The sequence below is a fragment of the Aythya marila genome (genome assembly GCF_965140915.1).
Source record: "Aythya marila genome assembly, chromosome: 7".
NCBI lineage: Eukaryota > Metazoa > Chordata > Aves > Anseriformes > Anatidae > Aythya > Aythya marila.
The window spans coordinates 16,447,562-16,465,444 of record NC_139048.1 but is presented as its reverse complement, the minus strand read 5'-3'; the positions used below and the strand labels follow the sequence as shown (position 1 = coordinate 16,465,444).

General features: G+C 44.3%; 1 protein-coding gene across 1 annotated transcript; it reads right to left on the bottom strand.

Annotated features, from left to right (window-relative positions):
* Positions 1-13,771: 13,771 nt before the first annotated feature.
* CYP26A1 (cytochrome P450 family 26 subfamily A member 1) lies at positions 13,772-16,237 on the bottom strand (the record flags this gene model as incomplete). The annotated part of the gene is made up of 6 exons (XM_082765269.1): positions 13,772-14,362; positions 14,554-14,706; positions 14,911-15,045; positions 15,377-15,526; positions 15,633-15,920; positions 16,031-16,237. The coding sequence occupies 6 exons, from the start codon at positions 16,235-16,237 to the stop codon at positions 14,021-14,023; spliced, it is 1,275 nt and encodes a 424-aa protein (XP_082621395.1). The 3' UTR covers positions 13,772-14,020.
* Between the last annotated feature and the right edge of the window lie 1,646 nt (positions 16,238-17,883).

Below are 17,883 nucleotides of genomic sequence, written 5' to 3'. Positions count from 1 at the left end.
CACATTCTCCTATGACTTGATAAATCACTCTGAAAGCTTCAGGTCTATGAATATTTTTTACTCAATTCCTCTTTCCAGACAGAGATAATAAAGTGGACAATGTTTGTATTCAGGCACAGAAACATTGACAGTCCATTAGGAAATCTGAGTACATCTACAGTAAGCCAGTGTCACTGCTTTTTGCCTCACACATTTTCATCAGTTTTAACTACTGTTCCCATGACCACGATGTGCATATATGCTTTCCTGTGCATTGGTCTTTAATGTCATCATAGGAAAAAATTGAACTAAGTCATGGAGGGTAAGGCTTAAGCCTTTGGGAGTACACTGTCCTGGCAGGTTAGCTTTCATTCTCTGAAATATTCTGATCTCAAAAATTAAAACCACTCATCATTAATATGTTTGGGTGTTTTCCAGTGCTACGGTAGATGTAAAAAGTACATAGAGGTAAAAACATCAGCTCCACACTTCTCTGTACCTCTCACCACCACGCTAGCCAAAATGGCAGCAACAAAATCATCATCAACATAATCAGGCTTTCATCAAAAGGCATTCAACTTTATAAAAGGTGTAGCCAAGCCCCCTCACTTTCAGACGAGCACCCCAACTCCCATGTTAGAATCTTGCCTCCTGGCCATCCCAATACATCTTCATAATTCAGAAATGAAACAACTGAGCATCAGTTTTTCTCAGTAGAACTAAGCAAGATTTTGATCTCATTATGATCTTCAGAAACTACATTGGATGTGAAAGCTTTCCAGAAATTGATCGTCCTGGTTTTGAAGTGATGTAGTTACCCCATCCGCTTCAACTTGTTTTGCTAAGGCCTTCAGCATGGTGGAGACACCATTCTGATATGGCACTGGGAGACCTGTGTAATGGATGAGAAGGCAAGAACAGAATAAGGAAAGCAAGAAGTTAGTCAAAATACAACAGTGTGCTCCTCAACCTGCAATTCTCGTCTAGCCAATGCATTTGGATAAATGGCCTTAGCTTCCTATAGGAACTGTTAGACTGGGGAATGAAAGCCATGCAGTTTTCCATAAATGAGAAAATAACCATGCTGTCTGTGAGACATGATGAGTGGGAAAGGATCTTTTGATCAAAAACATATCCTACAAGTTTAGCATTGGTAACTACCGTAGTAATACAAAACTAGAGGTGGTGTTTTGTACCTAATATCCCCAAAGAAAAAAATGTTCCAAATGAAAAGCAATCTTTAACCAGCATCTCACATACCTACAGCTGCAGGTAGAGCACACTGTTTGTCTAATATCAACATGTAACATATGAACCTTCTCTTCAATTAATGTCTTCTATTACTCTTTTCAGAATGTTATGGAGAGCTGATATCCCAACCATAATTTTACATTCAGATTAAAATGTGTAAACACATTTTTCTGTGTTTGTTGTTTGTTTGTTTTTTGGTGAAGCAAGATGCAAGATAAAAAAAATGGGAAAGAGAAATAAAGTTCTACCTTCCCCAAAACAAGCCATTGACTTCATTTCTCTGCCTGATGAGGTGAAAAAAATACACGAATCCAAGACAGGTGCTAGTGTCATAATTCAGTGCACTTCTGAAAGATGATGAAAGTAATAAGCAGGACAAGAGAATCTACCTAGACAATAATAGAAGAAAACACAAATGGATCTCTGGACTCAGGCAGCTAACATGAAAGACATTCTAATAACTTTCAGCGGAGAAAGCTTCATAGTAAGGGAAATCTGAGCAATTATGTTTAAGACGTTTTAGTCATATTACTGCATTGTACACCTACTAAAATATTGCCAACCATCCAGTTATGTCTCCACAGCTCTCATGCTTTTGAAGGAGAAAAATGCTTTCTGAAGGGGGGAGAAAGAGGTGAAGAGACATCGTGAAGGTGCCAAGTAAGGAATCAGCAATCCAAGGAAGGGAACTCAAGCCCCAGCTGAGCAGTCTGGGACCTACTCACAACATGTGGAAAACACTTTTCCCCGTGGCAAAGAATGGTGAAAAGGGTGCACACATTTGTCAATAGATACTGCTGCACTCCATGTCAAAGTGGTGCTGTAATTGGCATCCAGCAGCCTCTGCATAAGGCCACATGGTTGGAAGAAATTGCTAAATTATTTGACTTGTAAACCCAGTTTGAAATGCTAACTGCAGAGTATTTGTCTGAGTGATAAACTCTTTAAGGAGAAACCTTTGATCTCCAGTCAAGTAAAGACCCTTAAAAGTCCTGAAGTCTGGGGTAGCCAGCCCTAAAGACCTTTGTTTGCAGCCATCACTGGAAGGGGGGGAGGGAGAAAACGCAGTGATTGCCCAGAAGTTTGGCTTTGCTTGTAAAGCTGGAGGGTGAAAGGCCGTGCAGCTCCCTTCCCTCCCCCCAGCAAAATAGGGTTATCCAGCTTTATGGTACAAGGCAGTTCTTAACTTTAAACTAGTGACTTGGGCTTACCAAAGAAGACTGCAATCTGCAAAAATTGGTTTATAGACAGTGAATTTTCTTGTTCATGAAAAAAAAAAAAAAAAGGTTTTAAGATCAAATTAGAAGTGGCCTGCGGTATCCCTGAAGTGCAGCATCTTGCAATACCTTTCTGGTTCCTAGCATTGAAATGGGAAAGTTCAATCTGCAGGCCAGTTGTGATAGAAACACTTACTCACTTCATCACTGAGTTCAGATCAGCAAGGCCACAGCCACGTGTGCTGTCATTTTTTAGCATCCCTCTAACTAAAAGCAGTGATGTTAGACTGCCACTACAGTCCTCTCAGCAAAGGACAGTTGAACCATATGACCTCTCTCTTGCCACCACACAGGTAGCCTTTAGGAGATACAGCAGGGAGAGTAACCTTTTCTGCCTCCAGAGCATATCCATGAATAATGTTTTTAATTTCCAAAGTATCTTGTGATAGAAGGAACTACAGGTCAAAAAAATCTGCCAGAAATTATCAGGCCCAAATTTCACTCCTCCTTCTTCCTCCTGTGTCCTTTTACCACCACAACCCCTGGACAAAAGTTCACAGCTGACTAGTAATGTCTGTAAATGGCAGATCTTTTACTGCTAGCTTTAGCCTCTGCTGAGCTCCCAAATGGGATGGTGTTGCTTGATGGGGTCATCTGTTTACTTAAAACAGAACTGGGATCAAAAGTTCATTTTCATTGACCATTAAAGGGCAATGATATATTAACAACTTCAGCCACTGCTGAGCTGGGCTGGATGTGACTCGTAGGTGACTGACACCATATGCCAGCCACTCTGTTTCATACAAGATTTATTTCATGTCCCTCTCAGAGAATTTGGAAACAACCATCTTCCATGCCAATCTAGAAGATGTACCTGTGGGCAATCTCTGACACATTATTCTCCCCTTAGAGGTCACTAGTGGTTCATTACAGCACATTTACAGACATCCCACCAGCCACTTGGGTTTGTTTCGATGAATCACTAACATTCAATTTCTGACCAGCAAAGTCTTACCCATATTCCATATTTCTGGTCACAAGGAAAACACTGTTGGCCTCTCTGATAGGCTTATTACTTGTGGAGGAATAAATACCATATTCAACATTTGTGAGACAGACAGAAAATAAAGGAGAGAAAAAATAGGAAAGGGGGAAAATGTAAGTCATTTCCAAGTCTTCAGACAGCAGAACTGAAAACCTGAGAAGCGTCAATTTACATTGCTTCCAAGAGGCAGACCCCTGAAAAACTGAAGAAATATGACAGTGAATGATTTTTGGTGTAAAAGCCTGAGTTAAATTATAATTTAGGCTTTCAAATTATTTGACAGTGCTCAATCCAGAGTTAAGACAAATTTATACAGAAACACAAAGACTTCCTTAATCAAATAAGCAAACATACAGCTGACAGACACATCTGCTGAAGGTTCTGCATCTTCCTGTGAAAAACGCATTTTCTCTTGAAAAAAAAAAATGTTGTTGTTTGTTTGTTTTCGTCATAGCTTGTTTAAACACTCAAGAGAAAGTGAGGGTCTTCCAGGCCACCAAACCACACTCTCCTCCACACATCCAGCAAGTGCACAGCTAGCTCCAAGGGGACATGGTGGGAGCCCTGTCTGCAGCTACAGCCATCAGTCATTCCCAGGCAGGGCAGCTCCTGCCATCACCAAATCCAGGGCCTCTGGTCTTTGATGACACATTGTAAGACCTTTTCTTAAGGGTGTTTCTCCCTTTGCTATGGTGTGTCATGACTACCCCATCCAATCCATTTGAAAATGCCAAGGAATGATGTAGATTAGTGCCAGACCCTTCTTCAACGGGGAAAAAAAAAAAAAAAAAAAATCAGAGAAACGGGAAGGGAGAAGTGCCCTGGGCAGCACCAGCACAGTTGAAGGGACTTCTGCAACGGTCTGTAGATCACACAAGTGTCTGGTGGCACCCATTAACTGCTTTCAGCATAACAATAGCTCTTTCTCATCTCTGCCCATCCTCCCTGTCCCAGTTAAATGAGCTATTTCCCAGACAAATAAAGACTGGAGAGACTGCCTTCAGCAAGGGTAGGAGACTGGGAATTCAGATGGGAGCCTCCTGGCAGAGGTGGCAGCCAGGGCCACCCAGAGCACTGTTCTGGGCTGTGAGAGGAAAGGGAAAGCCTGTGAGTAGGAAAGCCTGCCTGCTACAGGGAGAAAAGGTGCAGGGAGCATGAGGGGACATGAAACCACATTTACCCTCTGCCCAGGGATCTGAGGGAGCACAGGGAAACCACTGGCAGCACAGTGCAGGAACAGGTACCGAGGACGTGCAGGGGCCAGGGAAGGACTGGAAAGGAGGCACAGGGAGCTGACAGGGAGGTGAGGTCTCACACTGCCCCAGATCCGCTACAGGAGCAGCAGTGTGCAAGTGCCAGGTTTCTGCTCTCCCTGCTTACTGTTTCCTCAGTTTACCTGAGTCCTCTCTGTCCAAAGGTGCTGAGCAGGCAGGAGGCCCTCATCCCCTCGTGGCTGTTGTCCCCAGCTGGTGGTCTGACCTCACTCCTGTCCCTTCCCTGCTTCAGCTGCAAGGTCAGTGCATCTCTTCTGGAAGCTTCTTCTGAAATCTTTGGGCTTCCTCCAGCCTTCAGGGAAAACAAGTCTTGCTCGTAAATCAGAGGGCTCACTGAGAACATGTCCGCTGTCAGGGGAACGCTGTGGCTGTGGCACCACTTCTACCATGCACAGGGTAGAGGTAGGACATGTGGTGGCAACCTGGCACATTCTGGTTTAGTAAGACTGGCTGCCCAGTTCTGGGGAAAGTGAGAGGTAATTTTAAGTCCTGCCCAAGTCTTTGACACTGTTCTTTCCACTTCTTTCCTAAGCTCACCACTGCCCCACAATAGAGCAGGATCTTCTGAAGGGAAAGAGTCTCACACTAAAAGTATGGCTTCATAGGCCACTGCAGTGAAAATTCCGTTTTGGCAGAAATTACTCATTGCCCTCCATATACCTGATCTGGAAGATTAATGTACTGTTGTATTGTCACAAGCCAGAGAGTGCAGAGAGCTTTGGGGAAGACAGGAAAAGCATATTTGGAAGCACCTTGAGCATAGACCTCCTCAAATATAATTCTCTGCTCAAAGGTTGAAATTGATCAGCACAGGCTGATTCAGTGCCTGCCAGTAATTTCTCAGATATCTCCTCCCCAGTGCAGCTGCCAGTTACCTCACCATTACACACATACCGATTCCTCTGTATGCGAGACAAGCTTGCTCATACACGCATCTCTCTGCTCACTCTTTCAGCCAGCTGAGGCAGCAAGGAGGCCAGCTGAGGCAGGGCGTACTCAGGACATACCCTTGCAGGAGACAGTTTGCAGCACAGTTCTCCTCTTTTATCTTTCAAGTGCACTCTCTTCAATACATGTAACATTGCTGTGACTTTCCTTTTCCCTTCATGCTGTAGTACTGGTGCTGAATTTTGATGAGAGAAAAACAGGTGCATCGCATCGCATTTATTTATTTAGAAGCAAATGCAACATTCAGTAAGGACCAGATAGGTATTTTAGAGTTATGCTAGGTCAGCTCCTTCTCTCAATCCAGAATGAGTTCTCATATTTTATACGGTTAATTAAAGGAAAGACTTGCCTTGAATCTACAACCTGTGTTTTTTCTCTTAGGTATTCTGGACACTTTTGGTCTTATGCTGAAATTAACATTAGTGCTTCATATAAATTCATACAGTAGACACAGGCACAGAAAAAAAAAAGTTAATTTCTTAACTGTAGCTTTCCTCTTTTATGCTTGCAATTTCAATTAACTGTTCTAAGTAACTGACAACATGGAATATAAAACATTCCTGCAACAATGTAGGTCTAACAGCAATTACGTTGATTTACTCTGGACCATGTTAAGTTCAGGGAGTAAGATAAAGAGACAGGAGTTTAAAACTTCTTTCACACTGATGTAATAAATTCAGTACATTGCTTTAAAGTTAGGGCAAAATAGCTGGTAACTGAAAGTCAAAAAAAAACCTTGTTTTGTTTTCCACTGTGATAGAAAACAATAGATTATGGGAAAGTTCTTCAGAAGGTGATCAGAGGAAAAGTTCACCAGCATCTATCATGGACTGTGTCTCTGTGGCCTGCTGGGATAGGAGGGAGGGACATAAAGGTGTCAGCAGTTGAGCTGATACGGTAAATCACACTAGTGCTAGTAAAGTGCAATGGCAGCCTAGTGTAAATGCCTTCAGACTTCTATTTCTTTTCCGAGGTTGTGCTCAGGACACGTCCCCTCTTTGTGACCTTATCTCTGGGGCAGTGGGTTATGCACTGGTCTCTCCTCTTTAGTTTACAAGGACTAATCCATTTGCAGGTTAATAAAAGGTGAAAAGAACAATCACCACGGAGGCACCAAAATAAACAAATAGTACCTTTGACTGATTAAGGATTCTCATTTTTCCTCACCCAGCGTGCTCTGTCCATCTCCTCTCTCTCCCCTAGTGAATACTCTAATTACAAATAATAAAAATAAAAATAAAAATAAAAATAAAAATAAAAATAAAAATAAAAATAAAAATAAAAATAAAAATAAAAATAAAAATAAAAATAAAAATAAAAATAAAAATAAAAATAAAAATAAAAATAAAGAATTGACACTGTGCAAAACAGGCAAATGATGATTCCATAAAATGCAGTTGGTTCCACTTTGTGGGCATGTAATTTGTCTCCATGAAATGCAGTTTTCTGTGTCTGTCTCTTTTGGAATTTCTGATCTTTTCTATAGATGCTGACTGATAATCAGTACGTTTCAGGGATCAGCAGTCCCTCTGTCCCAGACACAGGAAAGGCTCCCTCAAAAATTACACAAACCTGAACCATTTCATTTCATACAATGATCAAAAAGGTCATGACATGCTGCTACTTCAAGCAATCTGCTGATAAGGTTAATGAACTTTATAACTGCAAGATTTATAATGCGTGCACTAGTTTGCTACAGTGCTGTAGACAGCATCATTAGCATCATCAATAATGTATATTTACTATAACTACAGACAAGGGTGCAAGAAGTTGGGACAAGAAGGATGACACCAGAGTGAAAATCACCTGTACATCATGCAGCCAGGGTGATGGAGCAGTGCTGCAATGCTGGGGCTGTTTGCCTCCCTGCACGGCACGGTGCCTTCCCCTTTGTTCCCACCCTATCTCCTTGTATTCCCGTGGAAGTTAAGACCAATTCACAAAAAGGAGGCTATTGCCAGGTCAGGGAGCATTTTCCATTTACTATGTGGTCCCCAGGCTTCCAAGGGAAACATTTGAGAGAAGCGTGGTGGTTTATGACTAGGTGGACAACGTAGACTTGCAAGAGGAAACAAAACAATCCTATTCAGGCAGGCTGGCGCTGCTATAGCTGGCAGGGCATCACCCTTTCCCCTCCTTCCTCTCCCGTGGGATACAGACAGGTTGTTAATTCAGAGGGGCCTTGGTATGAAATAAAGGCTATTAGGGCAAAGCATGCCACAGCCTTTTACTTCTTTCAGTCAATTAAGTCAGCCAGCCAAGAAAGCCAAGACCTACCATCATTCCAGTGCAAATTCAGGTCTAATCCTGAAAAGATGTTTGTTCTGCTGACATTTTATACATAAAAGCAGTATATTTCTGAGATACAGACATATTAATTTAACAATGACCTTATGCATATAATTAAAAAGCAGAAAATAAAACAACCAAGTTGGTGTTTTTCCCTCAAAATGTCGTTTCCTGGAGGAAGCTCTTTTATTTTAAGTAGCATTAACAATGACGACAACATAACCTTGGTACAAGCATATGCATTTTATTTGCACATCCTGAACTGTCTCAGCTGTAGCTAGACCACTGCTCAGGACCTAGATCTCTGTATCAATACTGATCTTTTCAGCTCCCAGCCACTGCAAGAAGTTACTGACCTGCCTCCTACCCTAACGTGTGCAAATGGGACTGCCTTTTGGTTACTTTTATCTCTTGAAAGATCCTTTGAGGGGCCCTCAGCTCTGGAATTTATTCCCCACTTTGCTCAAAAACAGCCTCCCATAATCTTTGACCTTCTGAGTAAGCTGTGAGGCCCAAATCCAAGGATTTGTGCAGGGAGAGGCATGAGAAAAGTTGGCCATTTGTGGGTGTGGTAGGAAAGCATATTGTCAACAGCTGATTCAGTTTTTGGTTTATAATTTTCTTATGCTATGGCAGTTATCCAGTATGGCAGTGTAAGCTTAACCCATGGAGATTTATGCTTTCTTAAATAGTCATAAAGTGAAAAACAAAAATGCATTGAAATCAACCTGTCTGTGAATGATTGTGTGTTTGTGAACAAAATGACCTTGCAAACAAGTACATAAGTCACTTTTGCTAAAACGATCCTTCTACCTTGCAAATCACCCAAGTTGTACATGTCGCTTTGGGGTACTAGCAACATCCACAAGTGAAACAACATCATAGGGACTGCTGATAAAGGAATATATAACACTTTAATTAGCTGAAAATACTTAAAATATTGCTCTGCCTATGTTACAACTGAAAGATCATCTGTAAAAATCTATTAAAAGAGTACTACTATGCTGTACTACCAAAGTTCTCATCTGTCACCTTTTAAATATTTTAATCTGAGATTCATTAAAAGCTGTCTCTGCTTCTCTTACTCTTTGAATATAAACAGATATGTTAAATATTTTATTTCTAACCCACCCACGAAGTTACATTCATTTACATAACTTAATGAAAGCTGCATTATTCATTGAACTTCTCATATAACATTTTTCATAAGACATTATTAAACAAGTGAAGCAAGCCAGTCTAGTAATGAGCCTTCTCTAAACTTGCTGCCAGTTATGTTTCCTTTCTCCTAATCTATCACTCTAATGGTTGCAACTAATAAACTTTTCGAATCTTTGCTGCTAATCTGTATATGTTTTGCATTGCATGCTGGATGTATAACTTGACAGAGAATTTACAATACAAACCACCTGGCAAACAAAACTATCTGCATTAGCAAATAGCATCCAAACCTAGGCACTCTATTTTGTTACACTAGAAAAGACAACTACATGTAACACAGTACCTTTTAGCGGTAAACAAAAGTAACTAATCTGGGACTGGAACATATCCTACTGAGCAATATGTCCCATACACAAGAACTGTGACTGCGTTTTGTAACTTTGGAAACATTACCAGAAATATATAGATTGATCTTTAGTTTCTGTAAATGTTAAGCAGAGACATAGTCCTGTATGGGATTTTATGAAAATGTCCTAGCAAAGATGCTATGTAACATTTTGAAGACAAAAAACTTCTGAAATGGGTGGCTTGCATTTAGGCTGCTTAATTCGAGAGAAGTAGTTGGATTTTCAGGGTTCCTCAGCAGCGCAGCTCTCTTTAAGACAGATAGCTTTTTTCTCTTTTTTTTTTTTTTTTTTCTTCTTTTTTTTCCCCCTTTTACTTATACCTCACAAAAGCAATTCTAATATGAAAGAAATAAAAGTATCAAGGTGTGAACCATAAGGTCCAATTTTATGCACATTGTTTTTTAACCAATTGGTTTTAACTCTTTCATCAGCATCTACACTGAAAACTTCTGTCAATGTGCAGTATTAACAAAGCAGAGCAGTATTCTCTTTTTCAAAGATAACTAGATGCTGGTTTGTAAAAACAATCAAACATCATCAACAACAAAAACAGTTTAAAAAACTTCCTATAGCTCTTAGGTAATTGCCACTTGAATGTCAAGGATAGAATATTTTACATATTGTTGAGTATTTTTCTGGGTAACCCTCCAAAGTTCATTCTAAATCAGTGACCAGAGTAAAATAAGAAAATATAAGCAATTGAAATGGATTAGAAAGAAGAGCAATCTGATTGTCATCCCCTCATTTTGCAAGGTCCAGGAAGACTCCTGAAGAAAAGACATAAAACAACATAAACTCAAAGCATCAGAAAAGTGTAAAACCTTAAGTATTATAACTTTAAAAAGGCTTAAAGTTATAATGTTCCTTCAATAGGTGCTTTTAAGAACTGAAGAGAAAAAAAAAAAATAAAATAATTTATTGGCTAAAGGTAACATTTTTATTTACATATAAATAATAATTTATTTGATCTTTTATTATTCAAACTACATACTCTTATTTCCGATAAACCTACAGCATTCAATTACAATTTTTTTTTTCTTGTTTATGTAACTGTCCCCTAAAGTAAGTGTTACCTGTTCTGTCCTGAATTGGAAATACTATTGCCTTTCAATAACGAATTGATTTACCCATAACATTCCTCTGTCAGTTTACACCGAAGTCATTCTTCGATGTCATTTTGGTTCAAGAATGGATATAAATGTGCGTTATTGACACAAACCACCTCATTAAGCATTGCATGGAGGCTTCAGAAATTCTAAGTGCTGGGCTTCTGCAGGCTGGCAGGAGCTGCTGTTACTTGGGTTCAGGAGAGGCGTGTGTCACAGTTGCCTCAGAGAATTAGGACACTACAAATAAGGCATGGCTTTTTGTTCCAGGACTAAAATGTAGTACTGAGAGTACTGAGCCATGTGCCTTTTTTTTCCTGAATGAGAGAGAAACTAAAAAGCATATTTTAAATGACAGACTACTGAAGAGAAGGAATATGAAATATCCCCAAAAGGCCCAATTACAAGACAAGAGTAGTAAGTGCTCCCTGCCAGATGCAGCCCTTTGGTGTGTTTCAGTCTGTAAGTCTTGGAGCACCGGGAACATGCAACAGCACGTGGCCACATTTGCGAAAGGAGCTATAGCAGGGCGCTGTTAGCATCAATGCAGGCTGAAGCAGCTGCTTCCTCTTCCTACCTCCTCTGCCTGCTGTAACACCCCAGCACAAACTACTACTCCTGCAGTCAGCTGAGAACCTGGTCTGGCTAGAAAAAATAGAAGTCATAGCTTTTTGGGTAGGCAATTTTTCAGCAGGATCAGTTCCTGTATCCAGCATAACAACAGGAGTGAGGGCTGAGGGTGGACAAGCAGGTCTGCCCCTGAACAGCAGCCACAGTCCTAGCCTGTACCCACACCAGCTGCTACTGAGCAGGCAGAGCTGCATAACTTGTCCAGAGCTCACCTGAAACTGGTCTGCAGCCAGCATCCACACTCTGGAGATACAGCTGCATAGAGGAGATTAGCAAGGGTTGTAAAACCTGCTCAAGAAGTTGGGCAAATATTTTAGCAATTAACCTACGCTGAGCTCCATATTACTGCAGCTACACTGCTACCATTTTTTGGGATAGCTTGTAGCTTCACAATGCCTAAATTATACAGCAGTGACAGACCATTTAACTGCAGAGATAAATTATATGGGGGCAGTGGCTAACATAGGCTATGTTGTCATGATTTACAACAGCTGAGGATGTGCCCCCAGATGTCAAGACAAAATAGAATTAAGTGTATGATTTTTTTTCTACAAATATAGTAGCCTTGTAAACCAGAATTTAAATAAATAAATAAATAAAATGAATAGATAAATAAATAAATAAGGAAACAGAAATGTGTATATTATCTTAGGCTTACACAGTGAATTAAGTATATATTCTCCATATACCACTTAGATTCCCACTCTTCATAAAAAGCCAGTATAAACTAAAATAATCCAAATAACAACAAGCAAAGAGTTCCCACATATGAAGAACTTCAATTAAGAATAAATAAAAAAATTCTAGGATATCAGCATCTATCAGGATTTGTAGGGTGTTGTAATGTTAATGAGGAAAATGTTAACAAGGAATACCAAAACAAGAGTCTTGATGCTTTCCAGACTCCAAGATCACCTCAAAATCAGGATCAGTTTGCAATTTTCTGCTACTGCATTGCTAATAAAGGGGTCTTAAACTGAGATTATTGATCAAATCACTGAAGAGCATAATGGTACAGGAGGTTATTATAATAAAAATTATTTAAGATTCTAAATATTGCCAAGAAGACCCAAGCACAATCTAAAATGAATGTCTCCTGTATTTAAAGACTACAAAAAAAAAAAAAAAAACTATGAAAAAAAAAAAAAACTATGAAAAAGTCTTGATAGCTACACTCATTTTTGTGTGTAAGTCATGTCTAAGGTATTACACGAGAAGTTTTTGTTTCCAGCTAGCATTTAAATACATATCAAACACATAATAGAACAAGTCCCTAAAAAAATCCAAAAACGTCATATGTGCTATTAACCACCTGCAGTGATTTTGATTATCTTAACATCATCCTTAATTCTGATCTTGGGAGAAAATAATGAAAAAGTGACTTTTCCAGAAACAAACAAACAAAAGAAAAGTCTATATACTTTTATAAGTGATCATGACACCAAATTACATGAGTTTACTTTGTAGATGTTTACAGAGCCACCCTATATTTGACTTTTGAGAGAAGACTAATAGGTGTAGTAATAGGGACAGGGGTGGGGGTGTGGTGTGTACAAAAAAAAAACTTATGGTTAAGCCAAAACAGGGGTCATGCCTAGGGCATTTTATCTGCCCTGCTTACACACCCCTGGGGAATTACATCTCAACAGTTGATTCCCTGTTAATCAATTCACATTAGTGCCTGCCTTTTAGTTTTCACTTTGCTGAATTCCAGGAAAGTTCTTAAACCAAATGCATACTCTATTTCTGCCCTATGCAGAACTGTTGCATTTTAGCAAGAAATCACAGCAGATTTTATTTGCTCTAACAGCTGATAAGAGACACCTTCGTAAGTAAAGATTCATAGACTGCAGACTCAACACAGAACAAAATCCAGTGGTCTGTTTATACAAGTCTGTAGGAATATGGGAGAAGAGAACCTTTATGGATTTTTCTCCCCCCAACCTATTTTCTCTAGTTCCAGAGAAAGCCTGTTACACATTCTTCTTCTCTTCTGCTTCTTATTTACTATGTCTCAAAATTATGTGCCTGGCAAAGAGACCTCTACCACTTGCTATCATTCCATATTATTACAACAATTTACTATGCACAAGTTGGAAATATACGGGTTGGACGGGAGGGTAGGGCAGAGGTATGAGGACAGTAGAAATTGGAAACAGCTCATTCACAAAAACAGATCCAACTTCATATCCAAACACTTTAGACCTGTGTGAGATGGTTATGCTACTCTCTAGCATACAGGCAGATCTTCATACAGAGGATCTTCAAAAATAAACTTTATTATCAAACTTAAAATTCACATATTAAATGTAAGATCTAGACACAAATAATACTGAAAACATTCTCAAACAATAACCGTTTAAGTAATTTGGATGAATAGCTAGTTACCATTGTTTCAAATTCCTTTGAGAATATTTAATACATACATCATTGTGAAATGTCTTCAAACACTTATCTGGCCAGCTTTCAATAAGATTTTTAAATAGGGGAAAAATTATTTCTATAGAAATAACATTATCTAATTATGAATCAGAGATCCATAATTTTAGTGCTTGGGGAAAAAAATATCATAGCCATTTAAAATACTTAGAAGACATAAATAACTATTGTACATTTACAAGTTTAAATATTTAAAGGCCTTTGTTACTATAAAAATTACTATGTACATATTAGATGCTATATAGAAATTCATCCAGAGGCAAGTGTTGAACTCTCAGATTTGGCCGCTGAAACCTATGAATTTGGTAGGCAGATTGTCCACAGGGTACACTATGGGTCCTGTTTTCATTGTAGGAGGTCCATTCAGCAGCTGCCAGTCACAGCTCCGAGCCAGCTCCACTATAAATATTTTTAGAAGGACTTTTGCGAACTCTTTGCCCACACAGCTTCTCAAGCCCCCACCAAAAGGAATGAAACTGAACCTAGAGGAGTCCTCTGGAGATGGAGACATGAAGCGATCCGGATTAAATTCATCCTTGTTGGTAAAGAGATCTGCTACATCGTGGGTATCACAGATACTGTAAATAACATTCCAGCCTTTTGGGATCTGGTAACCCTACCAAAAGAAGAGAGAGAAGACATGAAATGCCTTGCTGTGTTAAAGGGGCTGAAATATCAGTGTGGGACATGTTAGCGCACCTCGCCTTCCCTCCTGGCTTCCTGCAGGTCACTGTGTGGTGGGTACGCTATGTCAGTGTGCTCATAATTTTGCAGGTGATTTGAGAAGCAAGCCCAAGCCCCACTTACATTCAGCTCAAGGGTCTTGAGTGCAATTCGAAATCCTCCGGGAACAGGAGGGCTCAGCCTGAGGGTCTCTTTGATGACACAGCCGGTGTACTTCAGCTGCTCCAAGACCTCCATGTCCAACTGCTTCTCTTGGTTGGGACTGCATAGTAACCCCTAGAAAGGAAGATGCTACCATCACATTTTTGGAAGAGGCTCCCGGCAGTGCTAAATGGCTGCCCCCCTGCTAGTGGCATTCTCCTGCCACCCCTATAAGTTGGGAACCTCCTCGGTCAGGGGGAGCCCTGTCTGGAACACCTTTCCTTGGGGGGGCTGCCTACCACCCACCCCTGTGAAATGCCTCAGGGGGAAGACACACACCTTCACCTGCAGCTCTTTCCTCACTTTCTGCAGGACATCGTGATGGAGCCCAAGGAAGGCAATCAGTGAAGTGGCAGCGCTAGCGGTGGTTTCATGGCCCCCAAACAGCAGCTCCGTAGCAGACTCTTTCAGTTCCTTATTGCACAGGACAGAGGAAGGATAAAACAGGCCCCAAACGTGCTGTCTTCACCAGACCCACCCTGCTACTAATGCTGTAATTGCACCCAGGCAGGAGCCAAGGTGGGGGATGCTCACTATAGGCATGGCCTTAGTCCTGCACACCCCATCCAACAGCCTGGCTGCATCGTCCACCCAGAGGACCCCAGTGCACTGCACAAGCTGGTTTATTGCCCAGGAAGGGGCAATACCTCCTGCTCTCTCCTTCTAGCCCCACAACATAAACGTGCTGCTGACTGGGAAGACAAGCAGGTGGGAAGGGGATGGATCTGGTCCCAGGGAACCTCACCTGCATGTTGAGCTGCTCCCCGTTGCCCTGTGTGTGCTCCATCAGCAGCTGCAGTGCATCCTTGTAGCCGCCCTCGGGCTCCTTGCGGGCCATCTTGGCACGGATGTTCTCCTCGATCTTGGCGTGGATGATGTTGCGTGCCCGCAAGCCCTGGACGGGCAGTGGGGGGGCAAGGTGGGCTTTGTGCTGTGCCACCATCCCTCCCACCCACTCCCCACTGGCACGGGGAGTGCTCCCAGCCAACAGGGAGCCTTACCCGGTAGAGCCCGCTGAAGGGCACGTCGATGGGCAGGGAGAAGAGGTTGCGGATCATCTCCTCGAAGGCCTCCACCAGCTGCTGCTCACCATCGGGGCCAGCCTGGCGGGGCTGGAAGCCCAACAGGATCCTCATGGCAATGCGAAACATGAGGCGCTTCACCTCGGGGTACACCAGGAGGCAGGGCCCAGCGGCACCCAGCCACCGCGCCAGGCAGGCACTCACCTCCTCCTGGATGACGGGCACGTAGTGCTGCAGGGCGTCCCGGGAGAAGGCCCGCATGATCACCTGCCCGGGGGGACGAGGAGGAGGAGGAGGAGGAGGAGGAAGGGGACACGGGCTCAGCCACCTTGTGCAGGGAAGCTGCCCCAGCTCCCCGCCCGCCGCCGGGGCCGTACCTTTTTGCGGTGCTTGTGCTGCCCGTTGTGGAGGTTGGAGAGGCAGCCCGAGCCCAGAATGGTGCGCACCGAGGCCGGCCACTGCACGGAGACCAGGCGGTGCTCGCCCAGCAGGATGTGCCGCACATTCTCGGCGCCCATCACCCGCACCGTGGGCCGCCCGAAGAGGTGAGTCTTGTAGATGAAGCCGTATTTCCTGCGCTTCATCTGCAGGAATTTCCGCCGCTGGTGGACGGGAGGGGTGCGAGAATAAGTATATTGGAGAGGGAAAAAATAAATAAATAAAAATAAGGCGGGGCAGCGGCTCATCCCCACCTGGGCACGGGAGCTCGGCAAAGCCGCTGCTCGCCCCCTTCCCTAGCAGCAGCAGCAGGACGAGGAGGAGGAGCCGGGGCGCTGCTCCGCTCCCCGCGGCATCGCCTCGCCTTACCTGCAGCACCATCTGCAGCGTCTCCCCGAAGAAGGGGAGCCCCATGGTGCCCGGAGGCAGCGGGAGCGGGCAACTGGGGTCGCGGCTGCTCACGCAGTACAGGTCCCAGAGCTTGACGGCGGCCAAGAAGAGCAGCAGGGGCAGCAGGAAGGTGCACAGGGCGCTGGCGAGCAGGGCGGAGAAGCCCATGGCTGGGAAGCGAGTCCAGCCCGGCCCCCCGGGAGCTCCGAGTGCGCGGGCCGGGCTCGCCGCGGGCCGCCTTTTATACCCTTCCCAGGTTGCTGCCCACCCTACCTTGGTCCGATAAATTAGTTCACCCAAAGTTCATCTTTAATTGCGGATTGGGGCCTGGCTCCTCCCCCCGAAATCTTTAACCGTTTGCTCGGCGCGGCGCATCCTGCCCGCCGCAGACAGCCGCCGGGGAAGGGAGGGAAGGGACGAGCGGTGCCGGTGGGAGCGGGCCGAGGGACGCTGCCGACAGCCGACGGCTGGGGCCGGTCGCCTCCTCCTCGGATTTATCGCCGATGTTCGCTGGAGCTCCGCAGGCTGCGCCTGGCACAGAAATGCCCCGCTCCGGAGGCAGCTACTCCCGGGCGCTGCCAGCCCGGCGCCGCCGCTCGCTGCCAGCTGCGGGGCTCTCTCGCCCGTCCTCTCGTCGCCGGCCGGGGACGGCGGGGGAGCGAGAAGCCGGAGCCGGGGGCAGCGGGGCCAGGGGGTGCCCCTGCCTGGGGCGCGGAGCTCCGGGCACAACCGCAGCGGAGCCGCCGCGTCGACGGAGGAGCCTCCTCCGCTGTCCTCTGCTTCACCTCGAAAGGGCCGGCTTGTGTTTCTGCCCGGCTGCGGAGGAAGGAGCGGCGGGCAGCAGTCCGTCTCGGCCTCCCGGTGCAGGTTCACCCGCGGGTCACCGAGGGAAAGGGAGGTGAGCGCGGAAAGGGAACACCCTGCCCTGCGCCCGGCTCCGCTGCCCGCCCTCGCCCGGGGCCGTCGGGGCTGCCGCGGCCGGGACCCCGCCTGCAGCCGCGGCACCGAGCCCGGCCGGGTCCCGCTCCCCTCCCGGGGCCGGTGGCAGGTCCCGGAGCCCGTTCGGCGGGAGGACAGCGGCGGGACAGGGCTGGGGGAGCGCTGCGGTAGCGCCGGGTCCCGCTGCAGGATGCGCCGTCCGAGGGATGCGATCGCCGGTCCCTGCGGGGCTGCAGAGGGAGGGACGGAGCCACGGACCGCTCCGTTCCGCTGCTACCAATAAACTGGCGTGCCCGCTTTTTATGCTTTTTCCTTTTTTTTTTTTTTTTACCCTCCTTTCTTCCTCCCCGTTCCGTCTTCTCTTCTCTTCTCTTCTCTTCTCTTCTCTTCTCTTCTCTTCTCTTCTCTTCTCTTCTCTTCTCTTCTCTTCTCTTCTCTTCTCTTCTCTTCTCTTCTCTTCTCT